General features: G+C 41.2%; 1 protein-coding gene across 1 annotated transcript; it reads left to right on the top strand.

Moving 5' to 3' along the window:
• Positions 1 to 18: 18 nt before the first annotated feature.
• On the top strand, positions 19 to 26,854 carry LOC129355370 (neural proliferation differentiation and control protein 1-like). Its single transcript, XM_055024903.1, has 10 exons — positions 19 to 300; positions 7,966 to 8,133; positions 15,035 to 15,124; positions 15,212 to 15,400; positions 15,892 to 15,958; positions 16,071 to 16,146; positions 18,680 to 18,759; positions 18,872 to 18,968; positions 23,592 to 23,659; positions 26,429 to 26,854. The coding sequence occupies exons 1-10, from the start codon at positions 231 to 233 to the stop codon at positions 26,583 to 26,585; spliced, it is 1,062 nt and encodes a 353-aa protein (XP_054880878.1). The 5' UTR covers positions 19 to 230; the 3' UTR covers positions 26,586 to 26,854.
• The last annotated feature ends 1,061 nt before the right edge of the window (positions 26,855 to 27,915 follow it).

Here is a 27,915-nt window from a genome sequence, read left to right as displayed (position 1 = left end):
CTTTAACTCGAGCTCAGTGGCAGCATCAGAAGAAGAGTCAAGAGGATCAGATAGATCCACAACACAACAGACCCGCTCCGATCAACTCCTGTTTCCTCAGCTCGACAGAGGACAGGGGATGGAGGGATGATCCAGACCGACTCCGTTCCGCAAGATCTTCCTTCTCTCTTTCCTCCGCCTATTCTGTTCGATCCTCGCCCGCCGCGTCCGCCGCTGGAGCTGAGGCCTGGATGCGGATTCCGATGCGCGGCAGAACTGCGGTGTTTGCGGCCCTGTTGGCGCTCAGTACCTGCCTAACAGGTAAGAAAGAGCCGTCGGGGCTGCTGGGTGGTGTCAGGAGCTAGGTGAGATATCTTGAGAGCTTTCTGAATGCTGCTCTGCTGCTGTAGATTACTGAGGTCAGTGTGTCCGCTACACTGATATGGCTCCATCATATTTGGGTACTATCTTCAGTCTGGAGTTGGCAACACTTTAGCTGCTGGCTTTCATTCCTGTCCAGCTGATCAGCGTTGAATAAAGTCTATATTCTGTTGTTCTATTTTATTTTCCTTGTCCTTTAGAATAGCAGTTAACTGTTCCTCACCCATATCAAGCAGGAATACTTGGTTTTTCATGTTCAGCCACTAAATTAAAGGAATAGTCTGTAGTCAAATCGACCTAACACAGTTGATGACCATCAAATTATTCATAAACTGCTCTTGGTGTCTTAGTTTTAGGGGAAATAATTTAGCTTTGTGAGTTTAATTTGAACTCTGTGGCGAGCTGTAAAATTTGTTAGTGCAAGAAAAATATTAGTAGACAGTATCAAAACATTTAAAGCGTGCCTGAAGTTGAGAACAGAAATGTTTCAGTTTTAGATTTTATGGTGGTATTCTTATTACTGCCCCATCACCAGAGGATGACTGGAGAGTTAAAGTACCATATTAAAAGTGGTCAAATGAGTCTATCAGAGAAATGTCAGTACGGAATCTTTTCAGTTGTGGAGCTTTTGGGCCTCTAAGTTTATGCTATCACAACCAATGGCTGTTCACAAGCTGGTGCCATTGTGGCCGTCTCTCCTTGTGACGTGTCTTATATGTGCGAAGAAGAAAGTATGACAGAGTTCCTGCTAGGAATGAAAAGGGAAACAGAGGAGCTTAGGGAACGGCCTGGAGGAGATGTTTTCATCATGCCGGACCTGTGTCAGGCTCTGTTATCTGGAGGTGAGGGGTTCGACCATCATCTGGCTGCTCTCTGGAACACATTCCTGTGTCAACTGAAGAGCTTGAATGTGATGTCACCATGTCTTTGTAATGGAGACTGGGCATTTCTTTTCAAGGCTTCTTCAGTGGTAGGTTTGTGGGTTTACCTTCAAGTATTTTGTGGTAGTATTGTGATAATGACAATTTTTAAAAAAAGATGTTTATTTCTTCTTTGTAGTCTTTTTTTTTTTGAATAGCTATTATTGCTTTTTATGTGACCTGTTCAACAGTGTGGACATTGATACCTGTTACGACCCGGCTCGTTGAGCCATAACAAAAAACAGGGAGACACAAACTTCAACAATAATTACACTCTTTATTGAGCACCAAACATAAAAGAAAACTAAGACAAATAAGCAGGAGGCCCATTTGGTGATGGCATTGCCCAAAAGCAGATGCTCCAAACAGGGAATCCTGTAAAAGAAGAGCAAAGCAAAGTCAGGGTGGGCAAACAAGAGCCAGCCTGAAAAGCTGAGCCGGGCGGAGAAGTCGGCTCAGCCCCAAGTGAGCTCCACCAGACCTCCCTGATAAATAGGAGCATGGCTCTTGTATAGCCAGAAAACACGGGGCCCAAGCACAACCTGGATGACATTACTTCCGATATGCCTTGAAAATAAAGAACAATTAATGTCAATGGACAAACTCCCTCATGCAAAGTGGAGGGGTCGTCACAATGCCTAATTCACGTAACAAGATTTTTATTCCAATTTCTGTCTCAATTTCCCCCTTCTGAGAATCTTAAGGAGGGGAAGGCTCTTAAGATAATTGTAAGAGATATTCTGCCATGTGTTGTGTTGATCGTGATCTACTCCACTCAAAGGGCCTTTGGAACCACTCCAGTCTAAAATCAGAATATTCAACATGTTGCATTGTCTTAGCAATGGGTGAGTAAAATATATAGCCAATCACAACTGAGCCTGGAAAATACATAATACCTCATAGCAAAAGAAAAAACTAAAAAAAAGAAAAACAATCATCTGCTATCTGAATATGTAGATGAGTATAATTTATCTCCACACCAATGGGGATTTAGGCCAAGTTATTCAACTATCACTGCTCAGCCAGACGGGCTGCTATGGTGGTACAGTAAATTACAGCACATGCAATGAGGCCTTAGTTCTCGACATGGCTGTCAAAAGTTCAAGACCCAACCTGATGACCTTTGCTGCATGTCTTCCCCCTCTCTCAATACCCATCTTCCTGTCGGACTACTCTCAAATAAATCCGCCAATAGCGCCAATAAATCCTTTAAAACAAATAATGATCACTGCTTTTCTTAAACATAACAACATCCAATCAACTTCTGATAGCAGGATATTTGCAGTTGCAATGTTCATTGACCTGGCCAAAGCATTTGACATGGTTGATTACTATCTACTGTGACAGACTGGCAACCTCTCCAGGGTATACCCTGCCTCTCGCCTGGAACATAGCTGGAGATGGGCACCAGCAACTCCCGATCCCGTTAGGGAGAAGGGTAATCAGAAAATGGATGGATGGATGGTTACTATCTACCTTTACATAAATTCTCAGTCTTTCTACGATTCTTTATTTTTGAACTGTTTTAGTCATTCTAGAAGTCAGTGTGCTTCCTTCCATCTCACCATCTTCCATAGGTATTATCTATCATCCATATTCTTTGATGATCTTTCACATATCTGTTTTTGACTTATATGCAGATGATTTATGTCTCCATTTCTGACATCTCACCATTTTATTTATTTTTTTACAATCCAAATTTAATCTAGTCCAAAAGTGGTTTTCTCCAAATAAGCGTTCTCAGTATAAGAATAATTATATTCTATTTTATTTTGCATTCAACTATGTTGTATTGTGTCACTGTGTTGTTTCCTTCTGTTGTCTGCTCTCTTGCAGACTTGTTTTTTTTCCTTCACTGCTTTATAAATATATTCTTAACTAGACATGGTAGATATTCTCCATTCTAAATTTTCAGACATCATTGATTTCATCGTCCCCATCAAAGCAAAGGTTGAGTCTGGGAGGAGCTAGTTTTCATGGAGAAATGCACAAAAAGGTAGATCTGCTAGACAACTTTGCCATAGGGCCGAACGTAAATGGTGTAAAACTCAACTTCACATTTATTATGAAACCTACAACGATAGACATCGTAGCTATCACTCAACAATAAGACATGTAAGGGAAACGTCCTTTGTAGATATCATCAGTAAAAACATTAACAAAGCTTGAGCTTCATTTGTAACAGCTGACAGGCTCACAAACCCTCCAGTGACGTTACCGCTTGAATTTCAATCTTAATGCAGCCTGCAACCAATTTGTCATCTTTTTTGAAGAGAAGATACAAAAAAAACTCAGAAGTTTAATCTGCAAACCCACACTAAATCCAGCACCAATGCTATGCCCAAACATAAAAACTGCCTTTCTTCCACCTGCTCTACTTCAGCAGCTTGGCTCGGCCCGGTCCTGCTCGAAGTGAACACATTTCCACAGACCCGGTGTTTTGACTATCAGTGCTACCTCATCAGATTTTCCTACCGTAGCACGGATAGATAGCTAAGTATCTGTTGGTGATGTGTCCAAAACTGCTACTTCATATTTACAAATGAAAAACCACAGCGGATTGTGTTAATGTTGAATACATTGGATGACATTATTTGAGTGACAGAACTGAAGTGGAAGCTAAAGAGTTATGCTTAGCATTGGAACAATTTATATACATGACAAAACCACAAGAAGATCACTACCTTTATCTGAATATTCTACCCAATTAAAATCAAAAGCTATCGTAGATGTATGCACTAATCCTTTTATTAGAATATCCTACCTTTTTAAAAATATTTGAATCAGAAAAGTGTATGAAATACAGGGGAAACAGGTTTTAATTGGAATTAAATTAAACACAAACATCTACAAATACCGATCACCGCAACTCTTTTTTGCGTTTTAATCCATTGTATAACACTCTTTATGTTGCACACTTAATGATTAGTCAATATGATTTTCGCAGGTTCTTTTATTCGATGAACATTGTTGACAAGAGTGTCAGTGAGCACCTCCGCTGACCAGCCGTTACTGCACTAAATTGCTGTTGGCTCGCTCTCAGGAGTGCTCACTGTGGTCAATGTGCCAGCTGGTGGCGAACTGCTGTAACTGCAGTTTAATATATCAGTAGATGTGCAACTTAGGAGTACAGTCTACAGTCCTTAAATAAAGTAAAAAGGTGAGGGGGTGTGATTATTTCTCATGTCCATTCTGTCACATTTATCAGATGCAGCGCAGCCACAATGTGTCCACCGAACTGCACAGGTCACTGCTCCTGAAAATGATAGGATATGATTAATATACACTAATATTACACAGATATTACAGCTTCAAACCCATATCTTGCAACCAACATTTGTTGATCAAAATTTAATAATAAAAAAAGAGTGTAGTTAAACTAAAATATTTTACAATATAGGGACAAAATTGCCCATAAAACTTATTTTGTCCCGATTAACCGTCAAACAATGACTTCTTTACAATAGTAACGACTTTACAGACGGCAAACTATAGCCATTTACATTACAAGCTGCCTGTCATGTAAACTAAAAACATGAAGTGATATTGCAGCCGGTGGAACTTAAGTCTAAAAGCCTAGAAGAAATCATGTCAGTTAAGCTCAAGTTCCTGCTGTCTGGATATCCCACCTACACATTTCTTTAAGAAGTTCTTGTCTATCATTGTTAATGATCTGGTCCAAATAGTAAACTCGTCACTCTCATCAAGCCTTTTCCCTCAGGCTTTAAAATCAGCAGGTGTCAAACCACTAGTAAAAAAGAACAATCTGGACAAATCACTACTGCAGAATTACAGGCTGACCTCCAACCTCTCATTCATCAGCAAAGTTATTGAAAAGCTGTTTGAAGAGTTAAATGGCTTCCTAATGATAGCCAAGTGCTTTGGCGTCTTACAATCTGGTTTCTGGTCTCACCACAGCACAGAGACAAGCCCAGTCAAAGTGTTTAATGATATCCATATAAACACAGACTGTGGAAGAACCACAGCGGTGGTTCTGTTAGACCTCAGTGCAGCTTTTGAGCCTGTTGACCATGACTTATTACTGAAAGCACTGGAGAGTTGGGTTGGACTCTCCGGTCCAGAACTCAACCCTATTGCTACATGAACAATAGGGATTTATTTGTTTCAATAGGAAACTTCTCATTGAAGCGGACAGAAGTCACATGTGGTGTACCCCAAGGTTAAATCCTAGGACCCTCTTATTCAATATCTATATGATCCCATTTGCTCAAGTTATGACAGGAAGTAAGATTAGCTACCATAACTAGTCGGTCTTCTATCACCTGAAGAAGATTTCCAGGATTAGAGGACTAATGTCTCAGCTAGATGTAGAGAAACTCGTCCATGTGTTTATCTTTAGTCGCATTGATTACTGCAGCAGCGTCTTCACAGGTCTGCCTAAAAAAATCATCCAGCTGTAGCTGATCCAGAACACTGTTGCCGTCTGACTAAAACCAGGAAGATAGAGCACATCACCCAGTTTTAAAAATTAAAGATCTGCTGTTGTTGTATCAACCTTTCAGACGTATCAGGTTTTTCTGGTTCTTTTTCTGCTCTGCATCCAGAACCAGAACCAAATATGGAGAGGCAGCATCCAGCTTCTATGCACCACAAATCTGGAGCAGACTTCCAGAAAACTGCAAGACAGCGGAAACACTGAGTACCTTCATATCTAGGCTAAAAACCCACCTGTTCAGAGTTGCTTTTGAAACATAACCATGAAACATTAAAAAATGTAATGTTGACTGTGTCTTCTATGACTTTGCATTTTTGTGTTTTTATGATGTAAAGCACTTTCAAATGCCTTGCTGCTGAAAGATGCTGTACAATTAAAATTAGATTTTAATCAGCTGGGACCTCATCTTCCTCTCTAACAAACAGGATCTTCGTGGTTAAGAGAAATAGGGCACTCACAGGGTATTTATTATCTTGTCTTCTGTTCTGCAACATCCTGCAATAAAGCTTTACATAGATTAAGTGGGTTCAGTTCACTTTTCATCAAAAAGCTGTTGAGTTTCTAATGTTTCAAAGTTTGACATGTCTTGCATGTCTTTCGGCTGCAAGACATGCAGCAACTATTTTTAAAGGCTTTTTTGGCTCAGGCTGTCTTAATTTGAGAGTGGTCAGAAATTAAAGTGGGTAATGAGAGGCAAAGTCGCCAGGCCAGAACTCGAACCTGTGACGTCTGGATTGAGGACTTCATACATGGGATGTGCTTTACCCCTGGGCCACCACAGCACCCCAACATGCAGCAATTCTAACATCTATTTCCCTGCAGTGTATTTGTGAGGAGCAGTTTCATGATTGTTTTTCTCATTCCTGCATTTTAATGTGAAACTCCTGCTTGAGACAAACCATTCAAGATTTGTGTATTCTTGCAATGAGTCAGCTCCCTCTGATGATGTCACTGCCCTCAATTGCCATGGCAATTGTCATGGCAACCTAGGTCCAGGTTTCCTGTGGAGCTGGGAGTGATCTTACTGGGAGAGATCTCAATGAGGAAACTCAAGCAAAGCGGTTAATATTGATGGCAGACTGAAAATGATGTGGCTGCTGTATGTTTAGCACCTCCAGAATCTGTTCAGTTCACTTCAGTGTACGTGGACATTGTTCAGTCACACCAACACAAGTTCTATAAAAACATATAACAGCATATTAGGAATGTGCAGATAAATTCATCAACTGATAAATCAGCCAGCTAATAAAATGGCCTGATTTTCATAATTTTTGGAGATCTTTGATCAGCCAACATTTACATATAAAGTCGATTTTATTCACCGATCCTATCTACCTTGCCAAAAGTCTAAAAGTCAACCAGTCTTTTATTGCTCTGCTGTCAGAGTCTGACTGACAAACCCGCTTTCAGTTAACAACAGTTGTCTCACTGTTGCCAACTCAGCAACTTTCTTGTTATATTTAGCAACATTACAGAAAAAAAAAATAAGTATTAGCCAAAATCAGAATCAGCAGGTGTTAAGACACAGTATGTTTTTCTTTAATGTTTTGAATTCTAGAGTGTATAAAAGAACCTTTGTCTGTGTGAAATGTTTATCTTGCGGGTGTGTCCTTGTAGGTGCCATCTAAGGAACCTGCTGAGGAGGAGGCCCGCCTCAAACCCAGCTCATCTCTACACCTTATTGCGAGCCCCCATGAGGCTTTGTGTGATTTTTTGGCGCAACTTCCACCACAAAACGCAATTTGTTTAATCAATCGATCAATCAAATTTTATTTGTGTAGCACATTTCAGCAGCAAGGCATTTCAAAGGTTTTTTTTACATGAGTCATGCAACATGCAAACATTTTTTATATGTAACCTACAAAACTCAGCCAAATGTAATATTTAATCTACAAAGCTCAGTTAAATGTGACATTTAACCTACAAAATTCAGTTAAATGTTATATTCAACCTACAAACCTCAGCCAATGGAGATTGACCTACTGGGCCCTTCAAAAACTTTGTTAATAAGCATTAACCTCCTTTATGCAGACAATGCAGTCCGTATCAGATACATTTAAAGCACTTTCAGCTTTTACGAGGCCAGTCTCCGTGCTGTGGTGAGCACGAACTTAATCTAATTCTTAACAGGCTCCAACAAAACCACAGTTGTTTAAGTTGTTACAATTTAAAACTTAAGCAGCTGGGACATTTGAGCATGTCCAACCTGTGCTGTGTCTTCCTCCTCAGGTTCTAACTTATGTCCACGCAGTTTGGACTGTGCCCGAGCAGGACGGCACTTCTGCCGACAAGGCAGCTCACACTGCGGGCCCTGCCTGTACCCTCTGGTGGAGGATCATCATGGCCGCTGTGTCGACAAGAGAAGACATCTTCATCATTCTGCTCAGGCTGCTAAAGGTAGGTGATTGGAAAACTGCTGGTAGCAAGTCAGACATAACTTCTCACTTTCCTAGCTGAATATTATGGCTTTAAAACTTGAAGTTGGTAGCACTGTTGCCTTGCAGCAAGAAGGTCCTGGGTTCAATACCCGGCCCGGGGTCTTTCTGCATGGAGTCTGCATGTTCTCTCTGTACATGCGTGGGTTCTCTCCAGATACTCCGGCTTCCTCCACAGTCCACAAACATGACTGTCAGGTTAATTGGTCTCTCTAAATTCTCCCTAGGTGTGTGTGTGTGCATGGTTGTTTGTCATGTCTGTCTCTGTGTTGCCCTGTGACAGACTGGCTACCTGTCCAGGGTGAACCCCGCCTCTGCCCAGAATGTTCGCTTGAGAGGCACCAGCATCTCCCGACCCCACAGTGGTCAGAAATTAAAGTGGGTAATGAGAGGCAATGTGTCTTCTATGACTTTGCATTTTTGTGTTTTTAGTCTGTCGTTCAATAAACGACAGACTTGGACTAATGACCTCGTTCATTTGCAGTAAACGTCACAACCAACATCAAATAGGACACATATATTTGATTAAGTTTTAACAAACAAATCACTTCTACCACAACAATTATATCAAATTACATTAATTATAGTCAATAGGGTTTCATTTATAATTTGTATGTCTTCATGTCATGAGGTAGATCTCAACCGGCTGGTGAGAGAAAAAGTAGATCTTGGTCTCAAAACATCTTCGTGTCTGGCTGGGACTACTAAAGATGGATGGATGAATGGATGGACGGATGGACGGACGGACGAACGGATGGATGGATGGATGGAACGAACGAACTTGAAGTAAAATGTAACTAATAGCAACCCCAGGTTTTGCTATTCTTTTGTCTTTAATTGCCAGGTTGAATTAGTATTATTTCAGTTTTTGTTGAGACAGATTGATTGATTTGACCTTCCCCTTAAAAGGTCTGCAAAAGCCAGGCCTTCCCATGGGGAAATCTCTAGGAGTCAGGGACTCAGAAGAGTGTCTAAGAGGTGGGGACTCGGAAGGAGCAAGAGGAGGCGGAGAGTCAGAGGAAACATTGTGGGGTGGAGACTCAAAGGAAACACTAGAGGGCAACGAGAGAGCTCTGGGAACGTAAGGGGCGACAAAGGGTTACTGGGGAGGAAACTTGGGGGAGACACTAGGTTACTCGGAGGAGGCACTAGGAAAGGACTCCAGAGGGACAGAAGGAAGACACCCACTAACTGGGGCTGGAGACTCACTTACAGGGGCTGGGAAAGCCACCTGTCGGCCAGGTGCCAGGCAGGCCGCCTGGAAACCCATCACAATGGGCAGGAGCGGAGGCGGGAACGGACTCTGGACGTGGAGAGGCTGCAGCCGGCTCTGGACACGGAGAGTGGCACCGGTCCTGGAGTTGACGGAGCTGGGGTGGTGGAGCAGAAGAATTGTCTGTCTGGCTTAGGAGACAGAGGGTTACTTCTCATGATGTCTATAGCTGTCAGGCGCTCCCACTCTGCTTCCTGCTGCAACTCCACCAAGCCCAGGTGCAGAAGGCATGAAATCCAGTATTCCAACATAAGAGCCATGCATGTGACTGAACCCAGGCGTCAGCAGGCGGAATAAGGGCTTGCCACAGCCTGTCAAGTCCTTAAGGGTTGACATTAACCCATCTGGGTCCATGATGGTAGCGAGCCTCACCGTATGGTCTGGCCGGGTCCTTCTGCCATGAAATGCAGTGACGGAGTGGTGAGGTAAACACGGTAGGTCCAGGTATAGATGAAAAGATGAAATGTTTTAATGATGAAGCACAATCCAAAAAAAAGGTCCAACAACCAAGCAGCACGGCTAAGCGGAAGCCAGGGCTCAACGCCGGTAGCAACTGGAGGAAACAAATGGACCGAGAACACATAGACAAGGACCCGACACGAAACAAGAAACACAGGTGGAGTGAAATACACAGAGGGTAATCATGGAACAAGACACACCTGGGAACAATCAAGGGGAAACAGGGCAACACGGAGACTCAGAAGACACGGAAACTCAAAATAAACAGAAAAAAAACACAGAGAAAACCCCAAATCCTTACAAGGAGGTCCAGACCCTGCAACTGGTTTTAGTCTTTGGTCTTCTTGAATCTCCCTTTGGATGTCCCAACAGAGGGTCCCAACCACAAAAGACTGAGGGATAATGTTAGTGATGGTTTCTTCATGGTCTGGGGAGAATTGTCTATTGAGAGCATCAAGTTTTGCATTTTTGGAACCAGGTCTATATGAAATTATTAAGTTGAAACAATAGAAAAAAGTGACCATTGTGACTGTATTGGGTTAAAGCATTTGTTTGGCCTCATGCAGGTAGGCCAGATTCTTGTGGTCAGTCCATACAATGAAGCCCCTTCGAACCAATGTCGCCACTCTTCTAAAGCTAATTTAATAACTAAGAGTTCCTTGTCCCCCACATCATAATTTCTCTCAGCTTGAGATAAACAATGGGAAAAAAAGGCACAAGGATGGAGCTTGGGTCTGGGAGGGAACTTTCAGAGAGGACAACCCCAACACCAGTATCTGAGGCATCAACCTCCAGAATGAATTGTCTGGATGGATTTGGCTGAGTGAAAATGGGAGCAGTGGAAAACCTCTTATCATGCAAGGCTTTGTCAGACTCAGAGGACTAGAGAAATGGTTTCTTAATGGACCAATAAGAAACTGACAGTCTGACTATAATTTCTTATGAAACAGAAAACCCAAAAACTGTTGCAACCATTTATGGGACAAGGGAGTGGGACAGTCAAGAAGAGCTTGAATCTTCTCTTGGTCTGACTTCACCTGCCTGCTCTCAAGGACAAACCCCGGGAAGGTGAGGGAAGAGGCATGAAACTCGCATTTCTCTGCTTTGACATACAACTGATTTTCCAACAGGTGCTGAAGGACCAACCAGGCATGCCTTCTATGCTCATCGAGAGATCTGGAAAATATGAGTATGTACTCAGGGTACACAAATACAAAATGGTTCAGGTAGTCTCTAAGTCTCTAAGGACATCATTCACAAGTGCCTGGAAAAACAGCTGGCGTGTTCATAAGCCCAAAGGGCATTACCAAATATTCAAAATGTCCTAGGAGGGTTTTGAATCCCATCTTCCACTCATCATCTTCTCTTTTCCTGATGAGGTCATAAGCATTTCTTAAATCCAGTTTTGTGAAAATGGTGGCCCCCTGTATTGGTTCAAAAGCTGCAGTGAGGAGTTGCAAAGGATACTTGTATTTAACTGTAAGAGTGGTCCGTCCTTCTTGCCCACAAAGAAAAACACAGCATCTAGAGGAGATGAAAACTTGCAAATTATGCCTGCAGCAAGAGATTCATTAACATATTTCTCCATACTCTCTCTTTCAGGTCCGAATAAGTTGTAGAGGTGGCTGAAAGGAAGTGGTGCGCCAGGTAAGAGGTTGATGGCAGTCATACGGTTAGTGTGGTGGTAATAAGGCTTGAGATTTACTGAAGACTCTGTGCAGATCATGATATTTGGAAGGTACCTTTGAGAGAGCTGAAGGGCTAACCTGCTCCTCAGAGCACAGTGGCCATGAGGGGCCCAAAGCAGATTGAAGGCAGGAAGCGAGACAACTAGAGCTCCACGACTCCACCCTATTCTTTCGGCAATAAGGGTTGTGAAGAGACAGCCAAGGAAAGCTGAGGACAACTTGAGTCTGAGGGGAAGGGAACACAAAAAAGGTAAGAGACTCCCAATGGTTACCAGAAATCAAAAGATTAATGGGTCTTTTTTTATTATCCTGGGCAATGAATTTCCATCAAGAGCTGACACCTGGATTGGGGCAAGTTGATTTACCAAGTTCTCAAGTTGATTTACCGGGTTCTCGTCAAGGAAGTTTTGTTCACATCCTGAGTCAACCAGGGCGTAGATCTGGAAATGGGTCTGATTATCAACAAGAGCACAAGAGAGTGTAACACGGGAATCAAATTTCATAACTCCTCCTACCTGCGTGCTCTGCCTTTTAATTGCAGAGGTCAGAATCCACAATCTGGCCATTGCGCTGCCTGCTGCGCCAGCTGGGCGAGGACGTGGACATAGATCAGAAGGATTACGATCAATACCCTGAAAAAGCTTTGCCCAAAGATCCAATCGCTGGTTCTAGTGAATCTGCTGATTGAAGAGAGAGTTTAGAACAGGGGTGCTCAATTCGTTGATCGCGATCTACCGGTCGATCGCGGGGAGGTTTTGAGTCGATCTCGGCAGCAGGTGACAAACTGAAGACTTCCAGGATGCTGAGAGCAGCACTTCCTCCTCTGACAGACTTTTCAAAATATTCACTAAGATCCAAAACTTTTGTAGCTTCATTAAAAAATAATAAAGCCTGGAAACTTGATATCGTAATGGACTGAACGTTTTTAACGTAATCTTTGCTCGGCTTGCGGGGCACAGGCGGTTGCCACGGCAACGGGTGTGCTTAACGATTAATAGAGAAAGAGAGTTAAAAGGTGCGAGAGGTTCTGAGTTGTTCAGGTTATTTTACCTTTGTTTACCTTCGCTGTGCTTCATCACAGCCGCTGGAGTTTCTGAACGTTCAATAAACGACAGACTTGGACTAATGACCTCGTTCATTTGCAGTAAACGTCACAACCAACATCAAATAGGACACATATATTTGATTAAGTTTTAACAAACAAATCACTTCTACCACAACAATTATATCAAATTACATTAATTATAGTCAATAGGGTTTCATTTATAATTTGTATGTCTTCATGTCATGAGGTAGATCTCAGCCGGCTGGTGAGAGAAAAAGTAGATCTTGGTCTCAAAACATCTTCGTGTCTGGCTGGGACTACTAACTAATCTGGACGAGATCCCGCTGGACGAGATCCCGCTGGACGAGATCCCGCTGGCAAAGTCAGATGATTCTGTCATGTTCGAGAGTAGGCAGAATCAGACCCGGGAAGCAACAGTAAGTTTAGAATTTATTTACAAAATAAAATCACAGGTGTCTTGCAGGTGATCTTTTGGATCGGATCCGGGGCTCGTCTGGAAGCGGAGAGGCGCGTCAATGACTGTGCGAGGGGTGGAGAGAATGTCTGATCGTACAGCAGGAGAAATTAGCTTACATCTCCTGGAAGGCTTCTAAATAGGAGGGGGAAAGGAGCAGGTTGGTCTGACAGGAGGTCTGAGGTACGTTTCTCTAACAGGAATGAACTGTAGGCTGGAGCAGGCAGGCAGGTGAGGTTCGGAGCTGCAGGTGGGATTACAGGTTTGGGGTCTGGCTTGTACCTGGGAATGAGAGTCAGAGAAAGAGTGAGGGAAGCAGACAACAAGCTGAGGTTTTCTCAAGAAGGTCGCAAATAACTACTGTTGTGAAAAACCATCATGTATTCTAAACCCGATAGACCAAAAACGTGCAAGCGCACGAGCAGCAAATCAGCCAACACAAAGCAATCAGACTTTATGTTTTTTATTCTTTTTAGCGCTAAAAAAAGAGACGCTTACCATCACAGACTAGAATTGAAAACCAGGGGCCCGAGTCTATACAGAATGTGTTTAAAAAACGGGAAGATTCGTTGCTTATGATCTAAGAACACGCCCAGTGGTCATCCGATGTCCTGCGTCACCTAAATCTCTATTTGCTTGGAGATGGGAGTGAGGAGATGATTCAGTTTCTGTATCTGTTACAAATACAAAGGCCTTTGTGTGAAAGTATGAGAGTGTAATGTGTGTAGAAGCATATGTGTGTATTTGACCTTGGTAAGCGCCTCAACACTACTTTCTCAGGAGAAGGTCTAGCGAGCTAGAGGCTACCATGAGGGACTAATAATCTGGCAGAGAGGTGAGGTCTGGCAGCTCCTTGAATCCTGTCTGGTTGATGATCCCAACAAGCTGCAGGTGTGCAGATTTGCTTCCAGAAGAGAGCCAATGGGGAGAGACATTTTCATAAAACCACTTACAACCAGAATGTAAGTGGTTAATCCAATGCAGACAATAACATTTTTAAACAGCTATATTGATGTGGATAGCTTTTTCTAATCTTGATAAATGAAATCATCATTTTAAAAATACTTTTTGTAATTACTTTTGTTAATTTTGACTTATACTGACATTTATTTGATGATCTGAAACATTTAAGGGTGAAATAAAAGCGACATAAGAACTCTGTTAGAGACCATGTGTGGCTGTAGTCCAGTAAAAAGTATATAGTGGGCTAAACATACCTGCAGCCAACCGAATGCATGGTGACCTTTAATGGTGATGAAGTTTGGTAAACACTTAAATGCAGTTTGTTAAATAAAGCTTTATCAACTTAATTGAATAGGCAACATAATAAATAATTAATTCAAGTCAAGTTCTCTTTCACAATTCATTCTATCTTAGGTTTGAGCCATTAGGAGAATCAAAAGGCCTTAATAAGTCCTAGATTTAATTTGACATGGACATCACACTTTGTGAGAAGATGAGTGGATGGATAGATGGATGGATGGATGGATGGATGGATGGATGGATGGATGGATGGATGGATGGATGGATGGATGGATGGATGGATGGATGGATGGATGGATGGATGGATGGATGGATGGATGGATGGATGGATGGATGGATGGATGGATGGATGGATGGATGGATGGATGGACGGTCACCATTGAACTTCCTGTTGTCGGCTAAACTTCACTTTTAAACCACATATCAATAGTAGCTTGTAACTGTAAACTACTGTGTTTGGTTTGAAAGTTCTTCCTGTTGTAACTACTTCCAAACCAAACAGTGCTGTCAGAGCAATCTGTTAATGGGTTCTCTGATTGGAAATTAATTTTGATTATTTGTTTGTAGCCAATCAGCAATTTGGCCAGTCAAACATAAATTGGATTAATCCCAGTCACTAACTGATTTCTTGGTCTGATTTTGACCTCTGCTTTGCTGCAGGTAAGGTGAGGGCTTATCCTGAGCTGGATCAGGAGATTGATGTCCTGTCAGACATCATCAGTGAACAGAGATCCGAGTCCAGGATGCCAGGTACCTGAAAGTATTCATCTGCGTTAATTCTGCACCTCAACATGGTTGCTTCTAGATTTGGTCCAAGCTCATCTCCATGTGTCTCAGCCCCACCCTCCCAGGACATGAAGGCAGAGCAGCTCACCGGACACAGAGGATCCCCCACAGACCAAACCAGCAGCCTGAGCATCACACTCAGCACTTCAAGTGCACCTTCCACTACCAACTGCAGCCCCGGCCGGCTGGGCGAGCCCCACATTACTGCCTACCCCCCAACTACCAAGTGTTTCTCAGTAAGTCTATGTTAGCCATGAAGGATTGACTGTGACCTTGAAGAGAGCTCAGAATGACAGTCACTTAGGTAGATAAAGTTTTTATTCTCATTAGGAGCTTTGAAAGGAAATCCCCTTCCTGATTCAGCAGGTGGTTGGAATTCATGCAGAAGGATGGATGCAGGGGAGCAAAGGGGCAGAATCCTTCTGATTATCAATCCTCAGTGCAGGCAGGATCAATCCTATATTCAATAAATATCCATCTTCCTGACTTAAAGAAACATTTTAACAACATCAACAAGTTCAGCTTGTGCATCTGAGATCAAAGACGTTGTTTGTGAATGTTGCCTCCTCTGATTTCTTGTTACTGAGCTGATCCACTACATACCATTGGTTCTGCTACACTGCTGTCTTCAATGTGGAGGCTGCAGCTTCCAGAGATCATGTCTTCCTTTGACAGTCATAGACCTGCAGCTCATTCCCTCCCTCTCATCTTCTGTTGCTATGTGTTCTCAGTTATGACCAGTGTGATCATCGCAGTGTGTTTACTGGTCTTGGTCATATCTGGAATCTGCTGTGTCAGGTAAGACTTCTGCACTGCGTCTTAATTTGTTGCATGCTTAGCTATCTTTGTATGTGTCAGAAGATGGGTGTCAGCTCCAAGTGTGTTATCATTGTTTGATTTCTGGTTTCAGAATGGTGAGAGATGCATATCTGCAGGCTCAGAAGTTGGACTATCCTGCATGTGAAACCCAAAACTTTGGAAACTTTGTAAGTCGGACTTGGGAAGGAGGATAAAAACACTGGCGTTCCGCAGAAAAAACATGTAATTATGCTCCAGCAGCTTAGAATTTCATGTGAATTTGCTTATACAAATTATCGAAAAAACTCTGAGTGGCACTCATGACAACAGTAGGATAACTATGTGTTTCTTTCTATGAAAAGTTTATTTTGTAGCTTTCAAACCGCTTTTAACTTCTGCTAAACATGGAAAGATAACTCCAGTCTAACGTCCTAAACCCCTGAATGATTTTGATTACTTACATCACAAATGTCAAAGTCAAGGCCTGTGGGCTGGATGCGACGCGTGAATTAATTATTTGTGGCCCCCAGGATGATATTTAATTACTATAAGAACCGGCCTGCAAAATGCCCACTGGCGTTTTGCACGCACCAACACTACATTCCCCACAATGCAATGGTAGCCCGCTATGTCACTGAAGCATGAGCGGTTTCATTGTTCATCAGCAATCAGAGCAGAGATCAGCTTTCAGATTCCCCTCCTCAAAAATGGCTCAACGTTTAGTGGACGCTGAGAACAGAGGGTTTCAGGCCAGAAGGGAGGCAAACAGTGAACACTTCTTTCAGTAACGAGTAATCTAACGCGTTTCTATTTCAAATCAGGTCGTCAGACTAGTTATTTATCAAAACCACTTTGAGTGACTATTTTCTTTTGTAATTTTATTTCCTCTGCGCCTCCTGGGGAGTAACCGCAGTTTCTATGCGACACTGTCAGCAACGACAGAAACAATGGACGGAGATGCGCATTTTGTTGCTGAAAAGGAACTATTTTGAGTTTCGGTTGCCAATTCCGTTTATTGCGGCTTTGGACTTGTTTTTTCTTTCTAAAGTCGCTGCAGATTTAATGAGTTGCGGGTTGCGGTTTTGGGGCTTAATAAGCAGATATAAACCCCAGAATTTGTCTGTTATCCGTCATTTCCCGGATGATTGTTCATGTCAAGTTAATATTTTACCTCTGAAAGACGTCAAGCTTCGCGTTGCGCTCCAGAAAACCGCAAACATCTAGACTAATATGAACAGCGCAATAAACGTGAAAACAGCCACAAATTAACATCCGTAAAGTTGTGCACAACCTGGAGTCTGGGGGCAGGACAGGGGTTTTAAAATCCTTCTTAAAGTTTTTCATACAATAGTGGACCACACAAAACATGCAGAAATTACTAAAGTTTGTTTTCACTGTTGTAACCATGAAATAATCTCTCCTCCAGTTCAACCATATAACTGGAGACACATTGTTGATGTTACCATTATAAAATAACTTACAATTTTGTCTTCAGGTCATTTTGACCCGAAGACAACAGGAGGTTATTCTTATTTTTTTTCGTCAAGTTCACATTTGAATTGCTGCAGCAGAAAATTCCATCTGAGTTGTGAACACTGTAGGTCTGATTCAGGACTGTTAGATTTCAAGTTGCTGTATGCAGTTGCAATTAAAAAAATGTTTTATAAGGGCTTGTCCTCGGGTCATGTCAACCCGAGGGCAATAGGAGGGGGGGAAATTTGAAAAGATATCAGTTTCACGGAGATCAATGATGCCATTCCATACTGTTTGCCTGTCCAGCTGAATTTTCCTTAGTCTTCGGGTCAGTCTGACCTGAGGCCTGGGTTTGGTTATCTTTATTTCTTTTGTCAAGTTCACATTTGAATTGCTTGAGCCTAAACTTCCACCTGAGTTGTGCACACTGTAGTTCTGATGCAGGACTGTTAGATTAACGTTTCTGTATGCAGCTGCAATTGAAAAAAATATTTTTTAAGGGCTTGTCCTCGGTCAACATGAGCCGAGGACAACAGGAGGGTTAAGTATTGGCAAAGATCAATGTCATTTTCACAGGTGGGAGAGGGTTGTCAGCAATTCCTGAAAGTAACTTAATGTAACTTAGTTTCTTTCCAAATCAAGTAACTAGTAACAAGTAACTAAGTCTGCGAAGGCACTATCAAGCTTCTCAGAAACACAAAGACAAGAATATGGACATCATAGAGCAGCACAGTAATGCATTTTCAGTTTATAATGCATGTACTTTAATTTATGTATTTATCTTGATATTAGGAAACATATTTTGTTTTTCAAAACAAATTTTTTGCTGTTTACCTGTTGAAAATGTTTTCCCTTGAAATTACTGACAGAGCCATAAGAAAATATTGTTTTATTCATTTAATTATTAAATAATATACACTTTGTTAAGTCTTGGTTCAATAGGCTATGTGCAATTATTTCAATATATTTTAATAAACGTTGAACCAGTCCGGTCCTCAGCTTGCAGCAAATTCGTTCTTTTGGCCCTCGGTGTATTTGACTTTGACATCCCTGACTTACATGATTTAATGTTTCTTCATGTCCCCAGCAACTGCTTACTTAAAGGCATAAAGCAAGGATTTATAAGGCCACTGCCCTTTAACCAGCAGTGTAGCTTAAGCACGTGTAGTAAAGTCACATGATTCTGTAAAGAAAATGTAATCTGTACAGTTTGGTAGCTTGTTGATCTGACTTTCTGCTGTCTTTTAGCCTGGGGACCAGAAACTGGCCCACAGTGCCCAGATGTACCACTACCAGCACCAGAAACAACAGATGCTTTCCCTGCAGCAGTGAGTCACCTGCCGGGCCTCGTTGTTTCTGCTAACGTTAGGTCCACTTGGCCTTGTTAGGTCTGTTTTCTCTGTTACATGTTGAATGACTCTGGGTGTTTGACCTATGCAGACATAGGGATGAGCTCAGACCACCTGACACAGGAGCATCAACAGATGAGGAGAATGATGGAGATTTCACCGTCTACGAGTGTCCTGGGCTGGCACCAGTAAGAAAACACTCTATTTAATGTCCTTTATGTCTGAACTTTGATGGTTGAAAATAAGCTGATGACTTGATCAGCAAGTCATCAGATGAGCTCTGGTGGAGCCAGCTGCACATTGTTTGAAAAAAAAAAAGAAATCCTCCTTCCAACATCTGTCATAGTGTTTTTGTGGTTGCTTCAGTAGTAGCATTTGATTGGTGCTCATGTAACTCGTGATGTAAGAAAAAAAAAAGCATTTCCCTGGCAGTTTTGTGTTTGAAGTTGGCCATTTTCCATTGAGTTAATTTATTGGTGCCTGTCCATAGCAATGCATAAGGAGAGCAGTGACTGACTTTGGCCTCCACAAGTCAGACTTAGACTTAGACTTAGACTTCCTTTATTGTCATTGTACAAAAAAAACACAAGGTGAATCTTGACAACGAATGTCGTTACTTGCTACCAGTGTAGCAGAGCTAAAACCTTATACTAACCAATAAATAAATTAAATACAATACAAGTGCCATAGAATACACAGGTTCAGTGTTGTGAAAAAAACTAAACTAAAGTGCATGTATTGACCATGTCCATGGGGGTGATTTGGTTTGTGAGTGTGTGGAGGGTGTTATGTGGCGTTAAGCAGTCTGATGGCCCGGGGGAAGAAACTGTTCAGTAGTCTGGTTGTTCTGCACAAGATGCTGCGGAACCTCTTCCAGACGCCAGGGGGAAAACAGACCATGGTTGGGGTGGGTGGGGTCGAAGAGGATCTGGTGAGCGCGAGATAGGCAGCGCCTCTCTGCGATGTCCTTGATGCAGGGGAGCAGAGCCCCCGTGATCTTCTCCCTGTCCTCACCACCCTCTGTAGAGACTTCCAGTCAGAGGCCCTGCAGCTCCCAGACCAGATGGAGATGTAGCTGGTCAGTTGGCTCTCGATGGTCTCTCTGTAGAAGGTCTGAAGGATGGGGGGCGGGAGGGATGCTCTCTTCATCCGACGCAGGAAGTGCATGCGCTGCTGGCCCTTCTTCACCAGTGAGTCACCATAGCAATGCTTCCAAGCATTGCTATGGGCAGGCATCTATTGTTCTTCACCTCAAAATAACTGCCGCTTCCTACTACCATTAATGCAGTCCGTATATATATATATATATATATATATATATATATATATATTATATATATATATATATATATATATATATATATATATATATCAAAATGCATTTAGTGTTAACACAGCATTATACAGTTAGGGCCAGAAATATTTGGACAGTGACACAGGTTTTGTTATTTTAGCTGTTGACAAAAATATGTTCAGAAATACAATTTATATATAATATGGGCTGAAAGTGCACACTCCCAGCTGCAATATGAGAGTTTCCACATCCAAATCGGAGAAAGGGTTTAGGAATCATAGCTCTGTAATGCAGAGCCTCCTCTTTTTCAAGAGACCAAAAGTAATTGGACAATGGACTCCAAAGGCTGCAAGTAACTCAAAAGGCCTTTCCCTCGTTAACCTGTAATCAAGTAAGTAGTTAAAAGGTCTGGGGTTGTTTCCAGGTGTGTGGTTTTGCATTTGGAAGCTGTTGCTGTGACCAGACAACATGCGGTCAAAGGAGCTCTCAATTGAGGTGAAGCAGAACATCCTGAGGCTGAAAAAAAGGAAAAAATCCATCAGAGAGATAGCAGACATGCTTGGAGTAGCAAAATCAACAGTCTGGTACATTCTGAGGAAAAAGGAATTGACTGGTGAGCTTGGGAACTCAAAAGGCCTGGGCGTCCACGGAAGACAACGGTGGTGGATTATCACCGCATACTTTCTTTGGTGAAGAAGAACCCGTTCACAATATCAAATGAGGTCCAGACACTCTCAGGGGAATAGGTGTATCTGTCTCTAAGTCAACAGTAAAGAGAAGACTCCATGAAAGCAATACAAAGGGTTCACATGTAGATGCAAACCATTCATCAATTCCAAAAGTAGACAGGCCAGAGTTAAATTTGCCCAAAACACCTCAAGAAGCCAGCCCAGTTCTGGAAAAGTATTCTATGGACAGATGAGACAAAGATCAACCTGTACCAGAATGATGGAAGAAAAAAGTTTGGAGAAGAAAGGGAACGGCACATGATCCAAGGCACACCACATCCTCTGTAAAACATGGTGGAGGCAACGTGATGTCATGGGCATGCATGGCTTTCAATGGCACTGGGTCACTTGTGTTTATGATGACATAACAGCAGACAAGAGTAGCCGGATGAATTCTGAAGTGTACCGGGATATACTGTCAGCCCAGATTCAGCCAAATGCTGCAAAGTTGATCGGACGGCGCTTCACAGTACAGATGGATAATGACCCCAAGCATACAGCCAAAGCTACCCAGGAGTTCATGAGAGCAAAAAGGTGGAATATTCTGCAATGGCCAAGTCAATCACCAGATCTTAACCCAATTGAGCATGCATTTCACTTGCTCAAATCCAGACTTCAGATGGAAAGACCCACTAACAAGCAAGACCTGAAGGCTGCGGCTGTAAAGGCCTGGCAAAGCATTAAGAAGGAGGAAACCCAGCGTTTGGTGATGTCCATGGGTTCCAGACTTAAGGCAGTGATTGCCTCCAAAGGATTCGCAACAAAATATTGAGAAAAAACTTTTTTGTTTGGGTTATGTTTATATGTCCAATTACTTTTGAGCTCCTAAAATGTGGAGTGTTTGTAAACAAATGTGTACAATTCCTACATTTTCTATCACATATTTTTGTTCAACCCTTTAAATTAAACGTTACAATCTGCACTTGAATTCTGTTGTAGAGGTTTAATTTCAAATCCAATGCGGTGGCATGCAGAGCCCAACTCACAAATATTGTGTTACTGTCCAAATATTTCTGGCCCTAACTGTATATCAAGGTTCACATTAGGTCAGCGCTTTTCAGTTCCAGTCCTCAGGAGCTCTGCTCTGCATGTTTCAGATATGTCTATTTCAGAAGAGCTGATCCAAATGATCACATGGACTTTTTTCATACAAACTGACTGGGTGTCTCACAAAGATAGAATTCTTTCTCCACCTCTGTCTCACACACACACGCCCACATGCCCACACACACACACACACACACACACACACACACCACACACCACACACACACACAACACACACACACACACACACACACACACGACACAGGATCCATTACCATAGCAATGGAACACAGCAGGACAGAGCAGCTGATTAGGCCAACAAAAACGCATCACTGTAGTTCTAACTATGGCAGAACTCTGAGGAATGGGGTTGGCCTTTAGAAATACTTGTGTTTTAGGCATTTTATAACTGATTTTAACCAACCATTGTTACACATGGGATTAGTGTGGGAATTTTTAAAAAAGCTTAATGAAAATTTCAAAATTTCACAAATTTTACATCAGGTAATTGCTCTCTTAGGCATTATGTGTCTTTTTTTTTTTAACAAAACCAGTTACATTTTGGATTAATTTGGTAATTTAAAATGAAGCTTCCTGAAAATTTCAAAATGAAGTCGTCACAATTTTTACATAAGATACTTTCTGTTTTGGGCTTTATGTGACTGTTTTAAACAAACCACTGTTAAACATTGGATATGTTTGACAATTTAAAATGTAGCTTTCTGAAAATTTCAAAATAAAAGCCTTCACATTTTTAACATAAGGCTATTGCTGCTTTAACCCAATCACTGTTATGCATGGAATTAGTTTGGACATTTAAAACAAAGCTTACTGATAAATTTCAAAGTAAAGCCTCAATATTGCTTTATTATTGCACCGCCATAGACGATGCAATAATAATAAAAGACATAGCTTGCAATGTCTTTTTCTCTGAGGTTAGGGTACTTACTGTCTTGTGCAGCAAGGCAGAGCATTAGCCTTTTACCTTAAATAAGGTATGAACTATTTCTCTTACTTATTAGCCATATTTAGTATACTGAATGGAGTAAGTCGATTACAGACAACATGCTAGTGATGCCCCACATGTTCCTGAGAGTATTCACATCAACATTACTAGCATTTTGGCTAATTTTAGCTTCTAAACTAATTTTGACATACTGAATGGTTCTAGTCCATGTTAGTCAAAATTTTTTTGTTATGTTTATCATTGATGCTAATTTTTAGCATCAGAATGCTGGGTCCAAACCAACTTTGGCAGGCCCTGGTTAAATTTCTTCAGGAATTTTCTAGTTTTTGGAATTTCAATTTGCATAGTTTTATTGTTAAAATAAGTGTTTCCATTGAGAATGACAACAGAAGAGAGCCTGGGAACGTTTCTGTGAGGCTGTTCAACTCCCACTGAAGAAGACTCCTTTAGTGGTCTTAGTGTGTAGGAGGAAGATGAAGAGAGCGAGAGATTATTTTTTGTCTAGTGGGCTAGTCCGTTTTTAAGCAGCCATAATAATATTTATCAGAGCCAAATAAACACAGTAGACAATGAGAAGCTGTTGGTAAAAGATTACTTTATTTACGTCATCTTTTACCAACAGCTGATATTAAATATTTTTAAAAGTATACATAAACTGCATTTTACTCTCTGAATAAATTGAGTACAAAACTGCAGTTTTTGAAAAAGAAAAGTAAAATATATGCAGTAAATAGCAAGCATGCTCTCATGTTAATTAAATTGTGTTGTTGTTCAGACAGGAGAAATGGAGGTGAAGAACCCATTGTTTGATGACGCCAACCTTTACCTACACAGATTCCACAAGTAAATCCGGACCGTCACACTGGAAGTGCATCACCTGTGTGTACTTCTCCCTGAATTCACATCCACACACATTCCACATGCACTGCTACACTCAGCCAAGTCCATGTAGAGATCAAGATTGTCTCCCTGTTAAGGGAGAGGAAGAGGAACATGTGAAATGTTGGGTTCATGTCTGAAGCTGACTGTCTGTGAGTCTCATGCTCTGCAGCCTTGCTCTGTTCTGTTTCATCTTCAGTTCAGCTGTGAGTCTGTGTGTGTTGCTCTGGCAGAAAACAGGTGGACTAACTGTGTGTTGATCAGCTGGAGCAGAGTGCAGTGCAGGATCCTGCTGAAGCCACCAGCTGGCAGTATTATTCTGAGTTGATTTCTGGCTGTTGTTTTTGATTAATCAGTAAATGTTCTTTTCTTCCCTGAGTTTTAACCACAATTTGTGGTTTTACTATGAGGTTTTGCTTTGATTTTAAAAAGGAACATTTTTAATGTGCCTCCATGCAGCATACTCTCCTGTATCAGAATGTTATGTAGCCACTGTTCTCAGCCTAGCACAGTGGCTGAGAACATTCACTGTATCATCCATGTAACAAATCAGTCAATATGCATTTCAAGTTTTTTTCCAAGTTGGTACCTCAGACTTGCTGCTAATGTTTATCCTGTACATAAACTGTATGAAAACTATTTCAAGGTCATTTGAAATCGTTTCTATCTGAGCTCTGAACCAGAGAGTCCATCCTGTACATAAGGTATTGACTACCATGGCTTGTACTCATGGTTTAGTGATGTGTGAGTAGCAGTTGATGTAAAAGGACAGGTTGGTCTGTCACTGCTTGAATGCTGGGACAAGCTCTGCTGCTGCTTTCTTTATTTTCAGAGACTAAATAGGTGATAGGTGCCGGGTCACTCAAGTACAAACCACCAGAGTCCAAACACATATCTAGGATATTTCTAGTTTTTACTTCGAGATGTGGGCAGTTTTTTGGGGAGGCATGTGGAAAATCTGAATGATGCATCAATCAGATTCTTGGGACCATTTTTTATAAAAACTTAGGCCTGCTATTAAGCAACTCTGATTTTTATTTAAAAACTATAAATATCTATAAACTGCATTTAAAAAGTGTGTTCATTAGTCTTTCTGGCAATGGACGACCAAAACTTCCACAGACCAACCAATAAATTCAAATGAATATTGTATATCTGACGGTTAAAATAAAATTACACTAAATTAGACAGCATCAAAAGGCACATAGTGCATTTCTAAGTTATTGAATACAAAATCATTCAGTCATTTGATCATTGAATTTCATTCCTAATTACAGATTTGCCACAGCCTGTCATGAAATGATTTCGATCGTAGCTGTTTGATTTGTTTAACTTCTAACCAATCACCAACTGACTGACTTTAATGACAAATACATAAATACCTAAATACATTGTGTGCTCCATCCACCTAGAAACACTAAAATTATTCATTTTACTTTTACCATAAAAATTATTAAAATTATAATTATTTCATAATTCTTTTATTAAATTATTAAAATGGTAGACAATTAGATTTTTTTTTTATGTGTGCAAACCTGTTTTATTTAAATGGTTGAATATATTAACTATTATTTAAGAACCTTTTAGGTCATTGAATTATGGCCCTTTTGGCCCACCGTATCTGCTGTGAGCAATTCACAGCAGAGGCTGCATCAAGCTACAAGTCCGAAGGAGAAATTGCTGTAAAAAGAGATTTAATGTCTGACTGGGGCTGCACAGTGGCGCAGTTGGTAGCACTGTTGCCTTGCAGCAAGAAGGTCCTGGGTTCGATTCCCAGCCCGGGCTCTTTCTGCACGGAGTTTGCATGTTCTCTCTGTGCATGCGTGGGTTCTCTCCAGGTTCTCCGGCTTCCTCCCACAGTCCAAAAACATGACTATCAGGTTAATTGGTCTTTCCAAATTCTCCTTAAGTGTGTGTGTGCATTGTCCTGTTTGTCTCTGTGTTGCCCTGCGACAGACTGGCGACCTGTCCATGGTGACCCCGCCTCTCGCCTGGAACACAGCTGGAGATAGGCACCGGCACCTCCCGACCCCGTTAGGGAGAAGGGTGACCGGAAAATGGATGGATGGATGGATATCTGACTCTTAGCCTGGCTAGCTGTTAACAGCCGTATCTCTCAAGCCGATGTTGCAGTGTGTTTCTAGTACAAAGATAGATGTCTTCATCCTGCTGAGTCCTCACTGAGAAAGGCTTTTTAAAGTGTGACTATTCCTACTGCCACCATTTTAAATACAGAAGTTAATTTTAAAAGCTGAGTTTAAGATGCCCAGATTAAAGTACTATTGACCCCAGAAACACGTTCATCACGGCTGCAGGAGGAACAAAGTTGAAATCTAACAGTTGAAAATAAAACATTCTTTTTTTGCAGTTGTTTAGATTTTCTCTGTTTTCAGAGAAAACCAAAGAGCATTCAGGTTCTCTAGCTCTACAGAGAGGCATTTGGGTTGATGATCCCAGTACAGCCAACAATCAAAGCATGGCCAAACTGAATCGACACAAAAATATGTTGGGATTTTTTTCTGACAGTTGCTTTGTGGACTCAGCAATCTGACAACTGAATGAGTATTCATTAAACACTTCTAATGCGCAGACATTTAGATATATTTAATATAGCTGTCTTGTTTCAGTGATGTGTTTGAATAGAACTAACTGTGTTTTGTAAAGCTGCTAAGAGCAATGGTCCCCTCCTCCCCCAAACTCAGATTGATGTTCCCTGCCTTTCCTATGCTAAAGACGAGCTCTGCTCCACAGGCTCACATGTCTGATTCTGGAGGCTGCTGCCTGCCTCTTTGCATCTGCTCCAGAACAGAGCTCAGCCAGGATGGGCAGCAGAGACACTTTAAGGAAGGAATCTGGAGATGAAGCCTTGACTCTGTCTCATCATCAGTGAAGATGTGAAGGAGGTCGTCAAATACACAAACCCCTCCAGCAGACATATTTATCCAGATTGACAGAACTTGTGGAGCAAAACACAGTTCATGGGGCATGCAAATCAAAGATCAAATTGTCATGTTGCATTTTTATGTTTTTTTTCCCCTCTGCTAAAATCTCTGCTGATTTTTTTTTTGTTTGTTTGTTTGTTCTCTTCCGAATTAATAATTATGTAAAGGAGCTTTAGAACAATACAAATTGTCTTTGGCCTCTTTATATGTTCTCCATATGTTTAGCTTTCATGTGCATATATCAAAGCTGTGATAAAATAAATACTTATAAGATCTTAAGTATAAATTGCTATTGTGCTTTCATTTTTTGTAAGAAACAGATATGAATCTCTTTGAACTCTGTGTCTTGGAAACCGTTTAGTCATATGTAAAGGGAAAAGTAAATCATACACAGGCTGGATGTGTGTTTTTAATCCATGAAGACCGTTGAGATGATCTGGATTACCAGTCCAGTCTGATCTCACCTCTCAATGAGTTCAAGAAGAAACAGAGAAAAAAAAACAATGGGGGAATTTGGGGAGTGTTAATATAATATTCTGTTGTACAACACAGATTAACAGTGCCAACAAATATTGTTGTATTCTTGTAGGATGGGATTTTGCTGGCACTACATGAAAATGTGTGGAAGTTTGTGTGTTTTTTTATTGTAGACAGTGGTCAGAATGCAGCATGTGGTAAACAGAAGGAAAATATGTACAGAAGTGCATAAGAATGTGCAATAATGGTGGAAATGCCATAATTATTATTAATATATTTATGTTAGCAGATGCTGTCTCACACAGTCTGTCAGTTTAAAATTAGAAATTTATTCATATCCAACAAGCAAACAGCTATAGGACACATTTGCTAGGAGAGGGAACTGCTACTAATGGTGCCATAGAGCCCTTAAAAACATGCCAACAAATGATACAAAACTGTTAAATCTACAAAATATATGAACAAAGACAATTATATGTTGTACAGTTTGGGTAGGTCTTTATTTGCTTTGGGTGTTTTGTAATTTTTCTGCAAACCAAATATGCATAGTTCTATACAAAGTAATTGGAGTAATTGGAAAAAAACAATTTCAAAAATTTTTTTCTGGTTCAATAATTTCGTTTTGGAAACAAGTCTCTGTGGGCAAATGTTTTTCTTTAAACATTTTCTCACTTCTGCATTTTTACACATCTAGCTCAGTAAACCATTAAATTATGGTGAAGTTCCTTACTGTGAATAGGACCTTCATGTCTGACCAAAGAAACATGATGTTTGCATCTTCCTGCAGTCAGCCAGCAGTGT

The sequence above is a fragment of the Poeciliopsis prolifica genome, unplaced genomic scaffold, assembly GCF_027474105.1.
Source record: "Poeciliopsis prolifica strain line A6 unplaced genomic scaffold, Auburn_PproV2 SCAFFOLD133, whole genome shotgun sequence".
NCBI lineage: Eukaryota > Metazoa > Chordata > Actinopteri > Cyprinodontiformes > Poeciliidae > Poeciliopsis > Poeciliopsis prolifica.
Note: the sequence above shows the minus strand (reverse complement) of the source record. Positions and strands in the feature narration are given on the sequence as shown.